Source organism: Solanum tuberosum, unplaced genomic scaffold, assembly GCF_000226075.1.
Source record: "Solanum tuberosum cultivar DM 1-3 516 R44 unplaced genomic scaffold, SolTub_3.0 scf00411, whole genome shotgun sequence".
NCBI classification, from domain to species: Eukaryota; Viridiplantae; Streptophyta; class Magnoliopsida; order Solanales; family Solanaceae; genus Solanum; species Solanum tuberosum.
The window spans coordinates 58260-73045 of record NW_006239344.1 but is presented as its reverse complement, the minus strand read 5'-3'; the positions used below and the strand labels follow the sequence as shown (position 1 = coordinate 73045).

The window sequence follows — 14786 nt, the reverse complement described above, 5'->3', positions numbered from 1 at the left end:
AATACTCCCTCCGTCCCATTTTATGTGGCAACATTTGACCGGGCACGGAGTTTAAGAAATAGATAAAGACTTTGAAATGTTTACCAAATTGCCCTTAAAAAATAGACTTATTTTTCTCTCTCCTAATAAATGTATTGGAGTACTCTTTTCAAGAATAAGTGGGACCAACAAGGATAAAAGAGGAATTGTACCTTTAAATACTTACCAAATAAGGAAATGTGACATTCTTTTTGAGACTGACCAAAAAGGAAATGTTGCCACATAAAATGGGACGGAGGGAGTACTATATTGGCCTAGAAGGAAGAGACAATAACATTTTCAGTCCCACAAAGAATTGTCATAGACACTCATATACATGAAATCAATAAGATAAATGTTTCATCTTGGGAATTTTTGCTTTCAATAAGTAAATTATAAAGAAATTTTAATGAAAATATGTATAAGATCTTTAAAATTGTTTATAAAAACAATATATTAAGTATGTATATTAATAAAATATATGTATATAATTCATCGGTTCGGTTTGGTTATTTCTTCGGTTTTTTCGAATAAAACTATAACCAAACCAAATACTATCGGTTTTCAAAAATCTAAAACCAAACCAAACCAAACCCAAATAAAATCGGTTTTATTTTATCGGTTTGGTTTGGTTTTTCGGTTTGGATCGGTTTTTATCCAAACCGTGAACACCCCTACGCTCCATATTTTTTTTTTCATGCCTTAATTTTTAATCAAATTTATTACATGTATATATATATATAGTAAAAATAAAATATTATGTACTATTTCCCTCCAAAAAGTTGCCGCTTTACTTTTTGCCTTCTCCATTTCTCCTCGAAAAAAACCCATTTCGCCATTAACAAAAACTCACAGTTCTACAGTCTAGACTGTATCGGCGATTCCATAATCCTCAAGTGGAATCCATATCAATGATTCCAGCTGGTTTTCTGTAATCGCGTTTTATTCAGGTGATTAATTCTCGCTTCTATTTAACTATATATATCGCGAAACTGTCAATTACTTCCCTTTAATTTCTTCAATGGATTGTGTTTTTCATTAGGCATGATTTTGTTGTTGTTGTTGTTGTTGATGATGATGATGATCGTGAACAGAGACGGAGAATTAGGATTTAGAATTTATGAGTTCTGAAATTCTAGGATAGTGATAACTGATATCGGGTATTAGTAAGTGAGGAAGTTCTAAGTTTAATTTTGTATATATTTAGTAATTATATAATATGATTACAGGTTTTGAACTAAAACTATTAGGTTACGCTGAACCTGTACGTTAGGCTTCTAGCTCTGCCTCTAAATTCATGATGAAGATAAATGTCTCCTGGTGAAATAGTTAAGAGTTTTAAGATGATCGAATGTGTATATGTTTGTGTGTTTGCTATTTCTGTTGTTGATTTTGTAGGAGAGGTTAATAAAATTAGATTTTGGTTGAGGTTGATCGAAACATATTGCTCCTTCAATGTACAATTTTGTTTGTGTGTTTGCTATTTTTGTTGTTGATTTTATAGGAAAAATTAACAAAATTAGATTTTGGTTGAGGTTGATCAAACACATTACTCCTTGAATGAACATTGTATTGTTTTGGGCATACAATGATTATTTAGAAATATGTGGATTCGAGATTATTAATTGATGGTGACACATTTGCTTCTGATTATCCTGATGTTGTTGTTGACGACGATCGTGAATTCATGATGAAGATAAATGACTCCTAGTAAAACAGTTGAAATTTCAATATGATTGTATATGTTTGTGTATTTGCTATTTCTGTGGTTGATTTACAGGAAAATTATCAAAATTACATTTTGATTGAGGTTGATCAAAACACATTGCCCCTTGAATGAACATTTTTCTTTGTGTATGTGTATTTTTGTTGTTGATTTTGCAGGAAGAATTAGCAAAATTAGATTTTGGTTGAGGTTGATTGAAACACATTGTTCATTGAATGTACATTTTTGTTTGTGTGCTTGCTATTTTTGTTGTTGATTTTGCAGGATGAGATAATAAAATTAGATTGAGGTTGAGGTTGATCAAACACTTTGCTGCTTGAATGAACTTCTAATTTTTTTCGGGGGCATACCATGATTATTCAATAATAAGGGGATTCAAGATTATTCATTGCTTGTGATGGATTTGTCTTCTGATTATCCTGGTGTTGTTGCTGCTGATGATCATGTTGGAAATAAAGTCTCCTAGTAAAATAGTTGAAATTTCAACTTGATAGTATGTGTATATGTTTGTGTATTTACTAATTCTGCTGTTGATTTTGCAGGAAAAGTTAACAAAGTTAGACTTTGGTTGAGGTTGGTCAAAGACATTGCTCCTTGAATGATAGGCTAGGGATTTCAAATGGGTTGGCCATGAGCTGTTAAGGTATTAATTCTCTCTAGATTATTAATTTAACTGCAAATTACGAATTCTGTGAATAAGGTTAAGGTGAGGAATTATGGATATATTCCTCAAATCTCTGTCTTTGCTTGTTCTCACAGCCCACTCACTCCCTATAAAAAAACAAGTAGATTCAGCTAGTGTATGCTAATTAAAGAAGCAACGACAAACTCAATCTCAATTTTTTGACTGTTGCAGTTCGGTTATATGAGTTCTATACATTTAACATACAATCTGCTTGATTTAGGTCATTTCATCAGAGAAAACTGTACATGGTTTTGTGATGAGAGAGCAAAATGGAATGCAATGATTAGTGAGTATATAGCCTACTCCAACTTGCTTGGTGTTGATGGGTAGTTGTTGTTGTTTTTGTATTTTGTGATCAGAGAGCAAGCTAAAAAGGGACAGAATCAGAGTAGAATGGAAGCTGAGAATGCACATACACTTCCCTTTTATGATACTTTCAACATTGAGAGTCCTTCAATTGGAATGGACAACCTTGATTTTCCTACAATGAGCTTGGATGTCCCTGATTGTGCTGAAAATGAGGTCTCTCATAACGCAAATGAATGTGAGGAAGAGGTTGTCCTTGACAGTGATGATGAAAGAATGCATGGTACTGAAGTGGCAAGTGTCTCAAAGTTGAGATCCTCTGATGATACAAGGTATAAACAGCAGCTGGATAAGTGGAAACTCTCACCGGTTTCTAAACAAACCTATGTGGGTAAGCATTTGTTTTACAAGCATGACCTTTCACTCAATATCATTCTTATAATCATCAAACTGATGATATATGATTTTATGCTCATTTACCCATTTGTAATCCTACTGAAGCTCTGTATCTAAAAACTTTCTAGCTCAAAGTACTCCTGAATACACTAGCTATATACTCTAGAAGCTGTAACATTTTGAAGGAGGATGACTTGTTGTATAGATTTATGTGCATCAGTGCCATTGGAAATATTGTTTTTGGGCTGTGTAAATTGCGAATGGACTTGTATTTTATTGTTGAATAGCACACTCTCTGATTTATCATTCCTCACCTATGACTGAATACCATCTTATTCTCACAATTATGGAAGATAACCATTTGTGTTTTTAGATCAAAAGCAAGAAGTGTATAGAAACTAGGAAGCTTTTATGACACAAGCTAATAAACTAATGACTTGTCAGTGATATACGGCATAGTTCAATTTTCAGCTTGACTTGAGTAAAAATATCTGAAGTGTAGGCGTTGAAGTTGATCAGTAGCTATCAACATAATCATGACTTAACTATTTCTACATCTATTGGGAAAAGCCCTCTTATTCCTTGATCTTCATAGCATCTTTCAATGCGCATTTCATGAATTCTTTTCAACCGTGTATCTCCTATTTTAATTGCACCTTGAATCTTGTCTATATTTTTATTAGGATGTCTACGGAGGTCAAAGAATCTATTTAAGTTTTTGGATTCAGCCAGAAGCACCACAGATTTTGAGAAAACTGATCAACAGAAACAGTATTCTGAGATTAATGGCAGACTATCTCTACAAATAGATAAGAGCAGTGTTAATACAAAACCAAGAGTTGAAGAGGATTGGTGTCAGGCTGCTGAATTAACCAAGGATGAAATCTACAAGGGAAATGTGGAAACGGAAGGCTCAACTGTTTATGGTGTGAATGGAGATAAAGATTTTCCACTTCATTCTTGTAAAATAGAACTCCCCAAGTTAAACAAAGCTGAATCTCAAGTATCTGGAGAGCTGTCAGAAGCTAATGCTCTGGACTTTGTTGACCACTACCTATCAGTTTACAATGAAGATGCACTCAATGAAGTCAAAGATAGAGGAGTGAATAAGATTGTATCACCTCCATTTTTCAGCCGTGTGGGACCACAAAAATTGGCAAGCAGAATGAATGTTCAAAATGCAGTAAAAAACTCCGGAGTTTTTGACTGGCCTGAGAGGCAAAGTGATAGTGCAAATGGTTCTTTTTCAAGACACCGAAAGATATTGACCTATCACAGAAAGAATTACGGACTGAAGAAACAAAAAGTATCTTGTATCCAATCCAGTAAGGAGCCAATGGAAAGTATGACAGATTTAAATAAGGCGGAACCAAAGTTTCTCCCGGAAGCTCACATGAATGTTGAGTCCAACTTCCTGAGGAAGTCGGATGAGCAATTTGATATGGGGACATTTGAGCAACAAGTTGATTATGACGGAAATCAATCAGATGGATTAGACACTTACGATGTTGGCCTTGATACTCAACTGGCTGCTGAAGCTATGGAAACTCTACTACACGCCCCTCCTTTGAAAAGTGATGTGCTTTGGGCCCCTCCTGTTCCAAAAACCAGCCTAGTTAAGGAAGGGGAATATCCTGAGATCGCTATCTCAAGAGCGTTTAACATCGATGATAGTTCACCAGAACCTACTTTATGTAGCTCAGCTGAAGTAGAGGTGTCTTCTGTTGTTCATAGAACTAGGCATCAAGTTTCTTTAAATCTGAGGAGCTTGGAGAACCCAACAATCAATTCCATCACAGAGTCTAATTTTCCAAAGAAAAGAAGGAAGCAACATGAGCTTGGAGAGTTAAATGACAATTTGTTCAAAGTGGCTGCTGTAAGAGGGAAAAATTCCAAATCAAGTACTAACACATCAAGGAAAGCTAGAAAAGTTTGCATGAATAATCGAGGAGAAATTTGCCAAAGTGTAGCAGCCACATTGAGTCAAGTGAAATTGGAAAATTGGGTCTCTAAGGGGAAAAGGACACATAAAGGGGTGCGACGGCTTTCAAATGGATCAAGCAATCTCTATCCTCTACTGATGCCTGCTGATCAGGGAAATGACTTTAAGTTTCCAGTTTTGAATCATAAGGCAGAGAGAAAATGCCAACCCGTGGAATTTAAAAGACAGAATCAGTCTTTAGAAAAGACCCAGTCAAGACTCTTGTCAATTCAGACCGCAAGTAAACCTTATTCCTCAATTTGTAAATATTCAGTCACAAGTCAGAAGATGATACCCATGGACTTCAAAAGAGTTGAATCTACTGAGTCTGCCAAATTAAATGATATGACCTCTATATCCACTAATCTTTTGACAAAAGAAATGAAATCTGACGTATTTTCAAATGGAATCTCAGATCCATCATACTGTCTTAATGATCACAAGAAAGGCAAGCAACACATGAGAAGTCTCTCCAGATCACCCCTTTCTCAAGAGCTTATTAGATTAGGCTATGCAGAGCAATTACCTGATTTTCTGCCTAGAGGTTCACGACGACGAAAAGGTGCAGGTGGCATTTGTGTCTTGTTCAGCCAGGGCTTGGATAGCAAATTAATCAAGCAGCAGAAAAAGGTACTGTTCCCCATTATCTGAGATATCTTCGACCTTAAATTGAACAAGTGTTGGACAATGATTTACAGTTTTCCTAATTTCCCTTAAATGCAGGTTTTGGCAAGACTCGGATATAGCTCCACGTCAAATTGTTCTGATGCCACACACTTCGTCACTGACAGCTTTGTTAGAACAAAGAATATGCTAGAAGCCATTGCCTGTGGAAAACCAATTGTAACACATTTGTGGCTTGAGAGCTGTGGAAGAGCAAGCTGTTTTGTTGATGAGAAAAGTTATATCTTAAGAGATGCCAAAAAGGAAAAGGAACTTGGTTTTAGTATGCCTGCTTCACTTGCTCATGCTAGAAAGCATCCCCTTCTAGAGGTATGTGTGTATACTTGTGTAACCATCTGACCTAAAGGCTTAAGTTGCTTGAGAGAGTACACTTTTAGTTACTTATAGAGGAATATTCAGCCTATCATAAAGTTCATTTTTTTGTCTGAATTAACAGGGTCGAAGCATCATTATTACTCCAAATGCAAAACCTAATAGAGATACCCTTCTAGCCTTGGTCAATGCAGTGCGTGGTGAGGTACACAACCATGGCATTGATTTGACTTTTTTTTACTCTGTTTTAGTTTCAACTCTTGACGTGTGACTGATGTGCATGGCGAAAAAATCAACCAAGTTTGTAAATTGCTGTTTTAAATGTATTATTAAAATATTTAATAACAAATGTCTTTCAGTTAAGGATCTTTCTTTTCCTTTTTTATCTTATCAGGTGGTGGACGAATCTAATAGTAAAATCACTGGTGATGATCTATTAATTCTTTCCTGCGAAGAAGATTACAAAGCATGCATTCCATATCTGGAAAGGGGTATGATTTCATTTCTTTCTTTTTGCCCTTCTGGCAATTGCTTTCTTGTGACTAATGGCAACAAGTATCACTATTGTAGGAACTCTTGTTTATAGTTCGGAGCTCTTGCTTAATGGGATTGTTATCCAGAAACTGGAGTACAATAGGTATGTATTTCTAAAAGAAAACGACATTGTCCATCTGTTCTCTCTTTAATGTCAAAATTACCAGTGTTTGGTGTTCTTCAATTATGGGCAGCAAATAAATATTTTGCATAACCAGGTGATTTTGCTAAATCCTATTCATTTGTGACTAAAATTTGGCCCTTTTAACATATGTGCATGAAATGCAACTTGCTTTATGTTTGTTAAGTGGCTGAAATGTCTGAATTCTTGGTGTTGAGCAAGTGATCATGTCATGAATTTTTTGTGAAAATTTGCACAAATATGATACTTCGTGGCTGATGTTTAAGTAATCTTTGCAAAAATGGCCCCGGTGCTACAACACAAGCATGTCCTACAATTTGATAAGACCTATGAACAATTTAACAAAATAGGAGAATGAAGATTGTACTAAAGTTATGACGCCCTTATCCTACAATCTGATAAGAAGTGTGATCTTTATTGTTCGGGCATGAAATGATCCTATTTCTGCAAACCACCCTACTTTTGTTTTCTATTGGAAGTGATTCTGAACTTTCTAATTTGCACTAGCAACACCAATGCAAAAGATTGTTATATCACTACATTTGGAATCAAGAACTTTTAAACTAAACCACCCGCTTAAATTTAGCATGTACCAACCTATAGTTAAAGTGATTGTACATTTGGACGCTGTTGTTCTAGGATCATTTTGAGTCACCTGCTTTTTATTTGGCTTTTTGTACCATCTATATGAGAATGCCTAACTAGCTGATTAACATTAATGTTGTTTCAAGTACAGGCATCAGCTTTTCACAAAGTTTCATGACGAAAACTGCAAAGAATGAAAATCTGTCCAGCTTTTTCACGAAGAAAGCTTCGTGCCCAACTGCTTGTGTATCGATTAAAAAACGCTACTAGTGCAAGTAACAGATGATGATATCCTTGTGTTACCAGATACTCGAAGTTTTAGCTGGACAGAGGTATTGTATCATATTGGTATAGTAACTAAGTTTTCATAGTTTGTCCAGAAAAGGTTGTCTGTTATCTATTCCCATGTAAATTCACTTGGTTTGCTAATTTTTGAACAAATGTAAATTCTCAATGTTCTTTTCTGTTTTGGATTTGTTTAGAAAACAACTATGGAAATATTTTACTAAGGAAAATGATCCAACTCAAAACATCTCAGAATAAAGAATATATATACTAAAACCTTACTAAATTAATATAGGTGGATCATAAAATATTATTATTTTATAGAGATATTATTTAATCGATAATTAATATTTATTAATTTAAAGAGTGTTTCGATACTACAAAATTCGTTCGGGATGAAATCTCAGAGATTTTAAATGAACCCACTTGTGAAAAAATCATTCATGAACTTGATGTCATGATTAATGATCTTAGTTATCGCAATAAAAAGGATGTTAATAACCCGTTGGATGGGTAAAAATGATACATGTTTAGGGGTTCAAAACTTAGAAAAAATTATGGATACCATTGAAAAAATAATGTTGATGATAAAGTTGAAAATGATACAATAGTAAGGAAACACTTATATTAGAACTCTTTATAATTTTATGGTGCAGATTTAAAAGACCACCAAAACCTTTGGATGCAATAAGAAAAGTTATTAATGAGCTTCAACTATATTTAAATTTTAACAAAAAACAGAACACAATAGAATCATATTTGACTAAATTGTCTTAGATATATTTGTACTTCTGAAAATATATTATCTTGTCTTATCGAAATGAGTTTTTTCCATTGGCCAAGTTGGGACCGAATTCTTAGAGAGGTTATGAGTAGTAATTTAGTAAGGTCTTACTGTACTCTCATCTGTAGAATTGGATTAAAAAACAATTTAAGTTATTTTTACTTTATGGTGTAAATAATTTGTAACACTATCAATGCATTTTAACTTTCTATAGAAGGTTGCTTCATCTTTCTAAAACATTTGTATAGAGAATACATACATTTATCTTTTAAATAATTAATTAGTGTATCATAGAACATATACTTTTATAAAAACAAGAAAATTAGCCCAATTAAGCTCTACTTATGTTATTTTTCATGTCTTTTTATAAGGTAGTGTCGCTAATAGTAAAAAGAAAATGTTGGAATTAAAACTAATTAAATATATAAACGTATCATTCTTTTAAAATTAATCTTAAAAGAATAAAAAAAAATAAGATACATCAATTGAAATGAAAGTAGAATATAATAGTACTATACAATTTATTTATTTTCTTAAAAAAAAAAAGACATTTTAAACTACGTATTAGTCTAACAAATCCCACAATAAAAATCATCCTAATTTTTATTTTTTTAACCAGTATATAAACATTGATTATATCCTAAGCATACACCGATAACAACTACAAACTATTATGGCTGAGTGATCAGTAGCGAAATTAGAAATTTTGTCGAGGCTGTTCAAAACTTAAGTATATATCTCTAAATAGTTATTTTTTATCTATATATGTAGCATTCGATAAAGGATGTTTAAGTGATTACCCTGGTATTACGCCCGGCGCCCGTGAGTGTATGGATTTTTTTAGCTGGCTGACTAAAAATGTTAAAATCCTTAAAGCCCATGGATGTTCAAAATTCAGAAGCTCAATTGATTATGGGCCCGGCCTGCTCCATTTTTCTCTCTTTTATCCCTCAACAAAGTCGATTGGAACAACAATCAGACTCTCTCGGTTACATACTAGCTCCTCCTCCTCCTTCTCCGGCGATCTTCTCCGGCGATCTCTGAATTTAAGTGTGTAAGTTCATGAGTTTTCTCCAACTTAAATTTCCAATTTTTATGCATAAAACAAAACCTAATTCGCTTTTGGATGGATTGATATTAGTATATTACTAATAATTTGGGATTTAAGTTGAATTCTCTTTGTATTTGCTCCAATTGCATTAGTTAAGTGTCTATTCCGGATTTTGATTTCTCATTCAGAATTTGCTTCTCCTGTGATGAAAGTGTCAATTCCGAATTTTGATTTGTATTCAGATTTTGCTTCTCCTGTGATAAAAGAACCTGAATTGAATAGCTTGTTGGGCAGAGTTACCTGTGGCATGTGGGAGATGTGAGGTATCTGTAAATTAGTTTGAGGTGCGGGAAAGTTGGCACCAACACCGCTGCTATTAAAAAAATTTGAATTGAGTAGCTTGGTATACAGGTACCTGATAGGCTGATACCTATTGACTATTGCTGGTGTGAGGTAGAAGGTATGGGAAATATGGCCCGTACACCACAATTATTAAAGAAAAATCTGAATTGAGCTATGTTGCTCTGTCTCTTCAAAAATGTTAAGTTGGATCCTCCAAAAATAGTGATCTGACATGGTGTGGCAACATTTTTGGAGAGTCAGAGCAACTTAGGAATTGAGTAGCTTGGTGGATAGAGTTACATGATACATGTTGATGGTGGGAGGTGACAGGTATCCCGTGGAATTAGTTTGAGGTGCATGATAGCTGGCCACTCCACGGTTATTAAAAAAAGGAGTCTGAATTGAAGGGAATGGATACATATGATTCATACATCAGATTTTAATCAGTTCAGGATTGAAGTGTCGTTAATTGATGATTTGCTTTCCCTGTGGTGATGACCTTAAACTCCTCAGGACCCTCCTTTGTGTCTTTTGAATTCTTCCAAAGGCATTTGGATTTCCTATTCCTATTCGTAGTTTCCGCTAGATTGGGAGAAATTGATTATTTTTCTGATTTTGACAGGAGGAAATTCCATGGCTCCAAAAAAGAAAAAGAAACAGAGCAATAACGCTGCTGAATCTAGTTCTAAAAGTACAGTTGCTGAAAAAAAAACTCCCCAAGCACTGAAGGGTAAACGTAAACTTGTAAAAAAGTTCTCTCACATAAACTCTGCACAATCCAAAGAAGCTGAGATTAGTTCACAAATGCAAGCCAGAAACAAACACAAGAAGGCAAAAAATGGCAACAAAGGAAATCATGTTGGTGAAAAAGATGCTAGCAAGTCTGAAAATATTAATAAAGGAAACAATGAACTGGATATGAGTGAAAGATGTGGAGAGATGAGTAAGTATGAAAAAACTCAAAAGAGCCTTGATCTAAATGAAGGACGGGGAGAGGTAAATAAGGATGCAAAAACTTTGAATAGTCTTGGTGGAGTAATTTTCATGTGCAATGCCAGAACGAAAGAAGATTGTTTCAGATATCGTGTGATGGGTGTTTCGGCAAGCAAACAACACTTTGTAATGGGAATCAAACCTGGTCTTAAGCTTTTCCTCTTTGATTTCGATCTTAAGCTCATGTATGGTATCTATGAGGCATCTTCTGCTGGTGGAATGAGACTTCAACCAGCAGCATTCGGTGGGGCGTTCCCTGCTCAGGTCAAATATGCTGTCCTTATTTTATGAATTTCATCTTCTTCCTGTTTGTGAGGTGTTTATATTGATGGTTGGTCATCCAACAGGTACCTTTTAGGATTCACAAGGACTGTATTCCACTACCAGAGAATGTGTTCAAGAAAGCAATTAAAGACAATTATGATGAAAAGACACGCAAGTTTAAGACTGAGCTGACTGTTATGCAGGTACCAAATGACCTCCCTAATTAGTAAGTTATTCACTGTTTTCCGAAAATCTGAATTTAATATCTTTGAGCAGGTGGAGAAGTTAACAGAGCTGTTTAGACCTGCACTATGTATGGATCCAACTCTCAAACCAGTACTACAGGATGCTGTGGCTCAGCCAGTTATTCAGCGCTCAGCAGCACCACCTTTATCTGGCTATGAACCTGTCAGGGAGCATGTATATGGAGCTCAATACGGCAGTAGTAAAGCAGGTCAGAATTTCTCACCACGTGATCATGGAAGGCAGCAGTTTGTGGACCATCATGTCATGCCTAGAGAGGTTGCCCGTAATCCGCATTTTCTTACTGAGAAAGAATACAGAAGCTATGGTCTTCAACAGGCAAAACATCTGCATCCCTGTACTTCTGCAGTACATGTGACCCACAAATTGGATCATTATGGATCAAAACAAGGAATACAGCAGCTACTGAGGGCCCCTGCTGGTGTGAGAAGTGATGCAGCTTTTGCACGGAATGAACATGTTTACTCTGATGCTCGTTTTCCAAATGAAAGGGAATACCGTAGTTACGGCCTCAATAGTCTCCATGGGAGACCTGGTACTGTTACTCCTGCTGCAGAAAGTAGTAATACAATGTCTGCAGCTGCCAATCATAGTTTACTAAAAAATGTAAATCCTTACGACGAGGATACCACCTCACTTGTGAACCGGTATCTTTCTCTTCCACGGACAATGATAACACCTGGAGAGTTGCCTTTGACAGGCAGAGAGTCATTTGCTAGTGCTTCCAACTATGTGAGTGACATCAGAGGCCAGCCAGGAAGATTGTCTGCTGAAAATGTAAGATTTTATGCACCAATTACTCCTTATGCACTATCAGGTTATGGCCACATATATCAGCATCCTAGAGATGAGCCTGGAAGATCATCGTCAGTCTTACCTCAGTATCCTTTTGCTGGCCCACCTGCATCACGTCGCTGAAACTGCGCTGCAAAGTATATCCATTCCTGTATGATGTCCATTGTGGCTCCAATGGATTCCAGAATCTAAAAAATTACTCTATTTTATTTCACATTTCCTTCCTGTACATGTTGGAAAATAATCCTGATGGTTTTGCGGGATGCTTCGGCCTCAGTTCTTCAGACAGCTTGATGTTTGTTCATACCTATAGTAAGGTCCTGCTGAAATCTGCGACTATGATGGGCAGTGTTGTGTGCCGATGCTACAGCTGCTTAGTTTGTGAAAGGTCTACCCAGGAAAGTCGAATCCTAACTATGAATCACATTAGCAAGACGGATCTTGGCCTAACTCCAGTAATCTCTCGTTTGTCTGAGACCATCAGATGACACCCCATGTGATAGAGATGCATCTCACGCCCATCGTGGAAGAGGTGCATCTCCATCTAAATGACAATGATGAGCCAAGACATCGATCTTTGGTTCAAGTTTTCCTGTTTTATTTTTTTATTTATCGGTTTCCTATGTACAATATTTTCTGTTTCTACTAGATTATCTGATGTTTCCGCAAGATAAAGTTGATGCATCCCCAAAGGCAATGTTTGCCTGAACACAGAACTGTGATAGTGTAGCTTTTATAGGAAGGATTGATGCCTCCGTTGTTGAACTGCTCAAGGAGTAGACTAAAAAAAAGTTCATGTTGGTGCCATTCCATTGCAAGTTTTTTTCGTTTATTGCTACTTATTTGTGAATAGTACAATAGGGTGCTAACTTTTACGGTTTTTTTCTACAAAGAAACTACTAGTAATGCTACGCCGAGGCAAGAAGTGTATTACACTCGTTATCGTTATGTCATGTAGCGGAAAGTGTGTTAAATACCATGACTAGCGATTTACTTTGGAGAATTACAACTTTTTGCGAATAGTTCAACAGGGTACAGACATTTTTATAAAACTTTAATGAAAATAAATTTTCAACAAAAAAAGCTACTAGTAATGTAACATTGAAAAGTGTAAGACGCTCAACATGTCATGACAATTGTGCTGAGATTATTTCTCATTGAGTGATGATTGACTTGTTGTATTCACAATAATATGCATTGCATAAATTTTATGAAGTTATTTATTTACAAAAAATACACTTCATGAATGTGAAAAGTGATACGATCCAACTATCTCTTGTACCCCTAATTGGCGCTGAGGAGTCTTCGTCTTGGCATCCATCGCCACTCCCATGCTGGTAAGAAAAGGGTCAACCCGGTGGCTGAAAGCGATGATAGGATGTTAGGTCTAGTAAGGAGACTTTTTGGATAGTATAAAAAAAGGTTAAAGTAACAACTATCATTTACCTATTTTATCTCGGAATAATTATCCCAAGATTTACTATACCACCCAAAGGAGAAGGATAACTTATCTAATTACTAATTATTAATTCTGGGATAAGTTATCTCGGACTTGCCAACCAAACAACAAATTAAATGACATTATAATTTAATCCCAGGACTAATTGATGTTATCCTTCACGCCAAACAACCCCTAAGGGGTTGTCTATATGGCTTTAGACTTTAAAATAGTTTCACTGAACTAAATAAATACCATAGAAGCATTTCTCAAAGGTACAATCAATGTTGCTAGCCAAAACCTTCCCTGAGTAAATGAATTTGTCTCTCTTACCTGACCAGTTTACCTTACATCTAACCATATCATGGACTTCTAGCACTTAACATCACAACATAGAAAATAAAACACGTTGAAATCAGATTAAGAATAGCTTCAGGACAGTAGCATCTGGATTTTCTGTACATAGACCGGCCTATTGATTAGAGTCGGCAGCTTGAGCGTTGATACTGGAATTATCACCTCCTCCGTTTGTTGGCACAGTGGTACTTCCTTGATACACGGGAGGTGGTGCAAACATTGGAGGGCCGCCAGTAGGAGCAGGCATTCCCATACTTCCTGGAACTGCACTTGGTGGACCGACAGGTCTTTGCATATTATTGACTTGACCAGGCATAGGAGCACCGGGAGGTGCCAACATCTGAGGCATTGGTGGAGGTGCATAACCTGGAACCATTGAAAGACACTCTAGTTTTTAAAGGTCTATTATCCAGATAGGGAAAACTTCTCAAGGCAACATCAACATGCAAACTTCCAAAAACTACAGCATGACACGATTTCTCTCTAGCATTCAAACAAGAAGAATACAAAATGGCTTGAGAAACAAATATGTAGATGGTATCATATGCAACTTCAAATTATTATGTGCTAAAGGGAGTTCAACTGCATTAGTGAATTCTATGCTTTAAAAGGAAAATGTCAAAACAAAACTAGCTTGCTACATCCTCCCAAAACAATGTGCAGTAGTTGCAGAAAACGAATTATCACATCACACTCACATAGAGGTGGGCTTTTAAGGTAGGTTGACAGCTTGCAGAAAAATAGTCAAATATCAATGAATCATCCAAAGATGCAGAGGTTTCATATAGACAACCCCCCCCCCCTCTCCCCGCCCCCACACACACACAAAAAAAAAAAAAATAAA

The 14786-nt window shown here is 35.9% G+C and overlaps 3 protein-coding genes across 6 annotated transcripts in view; 2 read left to right on the top strand and 1 right to left on the bottom strand.

Annotated features, from left to right (window-relative positions):
• The first annotated feature begins 803 nt into the window (after positions 1–803).
• LOC102606165 (uncharacterized) lies at positions 804–7833 on the top strand. Of its 2 annotated transcripts, none has more exons than XM_015303255.1 (9): positions 804–968; positions 2287–2387; positions 2789–3126; positions 3815–5742; positions 5836–6105; positions 6233–6313; positions 6503–6599; positions 6679–6745; positions 7521–7833. In XM_015303255.1, the coding sequence occupies exons 3-9, from the start codon at positions 2823–2825 to the stop codon at positions 7564–7566; spliced, it is 2793 nt and encodes a 930-aa protein (XP_015158741.1). In that variant the 5' UTR covers positions 804–968; positions 2287–2387; positions 2789–2822; the 3' UTR covers positions 7567–7833. The 2 variants fall into 2 exon arrangements, with proteins under 2 accessions (XP_015158741.1, XP_006362980.1); XM_006362918.2 differs by having other exon boundaries at positions 2650–3126.
• A 1555-nt stretch (positions 7834–9388) lies between these two features.
• Positions 9389–12954, top strand: LOC102605831 (uncharacterized). 2 transcript variants are annotated; one of them, XM_006362917.2, is made up of 4 exons: positions 9389–9492; positions 10454–11088; positions 11172–11291; positions 11365–12954. In XM_006362917.2, exons 2-4 carry the CDS (start codon positions 10465–10467, stop codon positions 12268–12270), a joined length of 1650 nt encoding a protein of 549 aa, XP_006362979.1. In that variant the 5' UTR covers positions 9389–9492; positions 10454–10464; the 3' UTR covers positions 12271–12954. The 2 variants fall into 2 exon arrangements, with proteins under 2 accessions (XP_006362979.1, XP_015158740.1); XM_015303254.1 differs by having other exon boundaries at positions 9405–9497.
• An 847-nt stretch (positions 12955–13801) lies between these two features.
• Positions 13802–14786, bottom strand: part of LOC102605266 (U1 small nuclear ribonucleoprotein C-like) — a 5247-nt gene continuing 4262 nt past the window's right edge. For both annotated transcript variants that reach the window (XM_006362916.2, XM_006362915.2), the window contains exon 6: positions 13802–14308. In XM_006362916.2, coding sequence (XP_006362978.1) covers positions 14058–14308 — 251 coding nt within the window. In that variant the 3' untranslated portion in view covers positions 13802–14057. The remainder of the gene's footprint in view (positions 14309–14786) is intronic.

Bases quoted from the DNA above. Each gene is read 5' to 3' on its own strand.
- LOC102606165 (XM_015303255.1), top strand. From the start codon at position 2,823: ATGGAAGCTGAGAATGCACATACACTTCCCTTTTATGATACTTTCAAC. The intron at 6,600-6,678 runs GTATGATTTCAT...TCACTATTGTAG, and splicing joins CATTCCATATCTGGAAAGGG to GAACTCTTGTTTATAGTTCG. The intron at 6,746-7,520 runs GTATGTATTTCT...TTTCAAGTACAG, and splicing joins CAGAAACTGGAGTACAATAG to GCATCAGCTTTTCACAAAGT.
- LOC102605831 (XM_006362917.2), top strand. From the start codon at position 10,465: ATGGCTCCAAAAAAGAAAAAGAAACAGAGCAATAACGCTGCTGAATCT. The intron at 11,089-11,171 runs GTCAAATATGCT...GTCATCCAACAG, and splicing joins GTGGGGCGTTCCCTGCTCAG to GTACCTTTTAGGATTCACAA. The intron at 11,292-11,364 runs GTACCAAATGAC...ATCTTTGAGCAG, and splicing joins CTGAGCTGACTGTTATGCAG to GTGGAGAAGTTAACAGAGCT.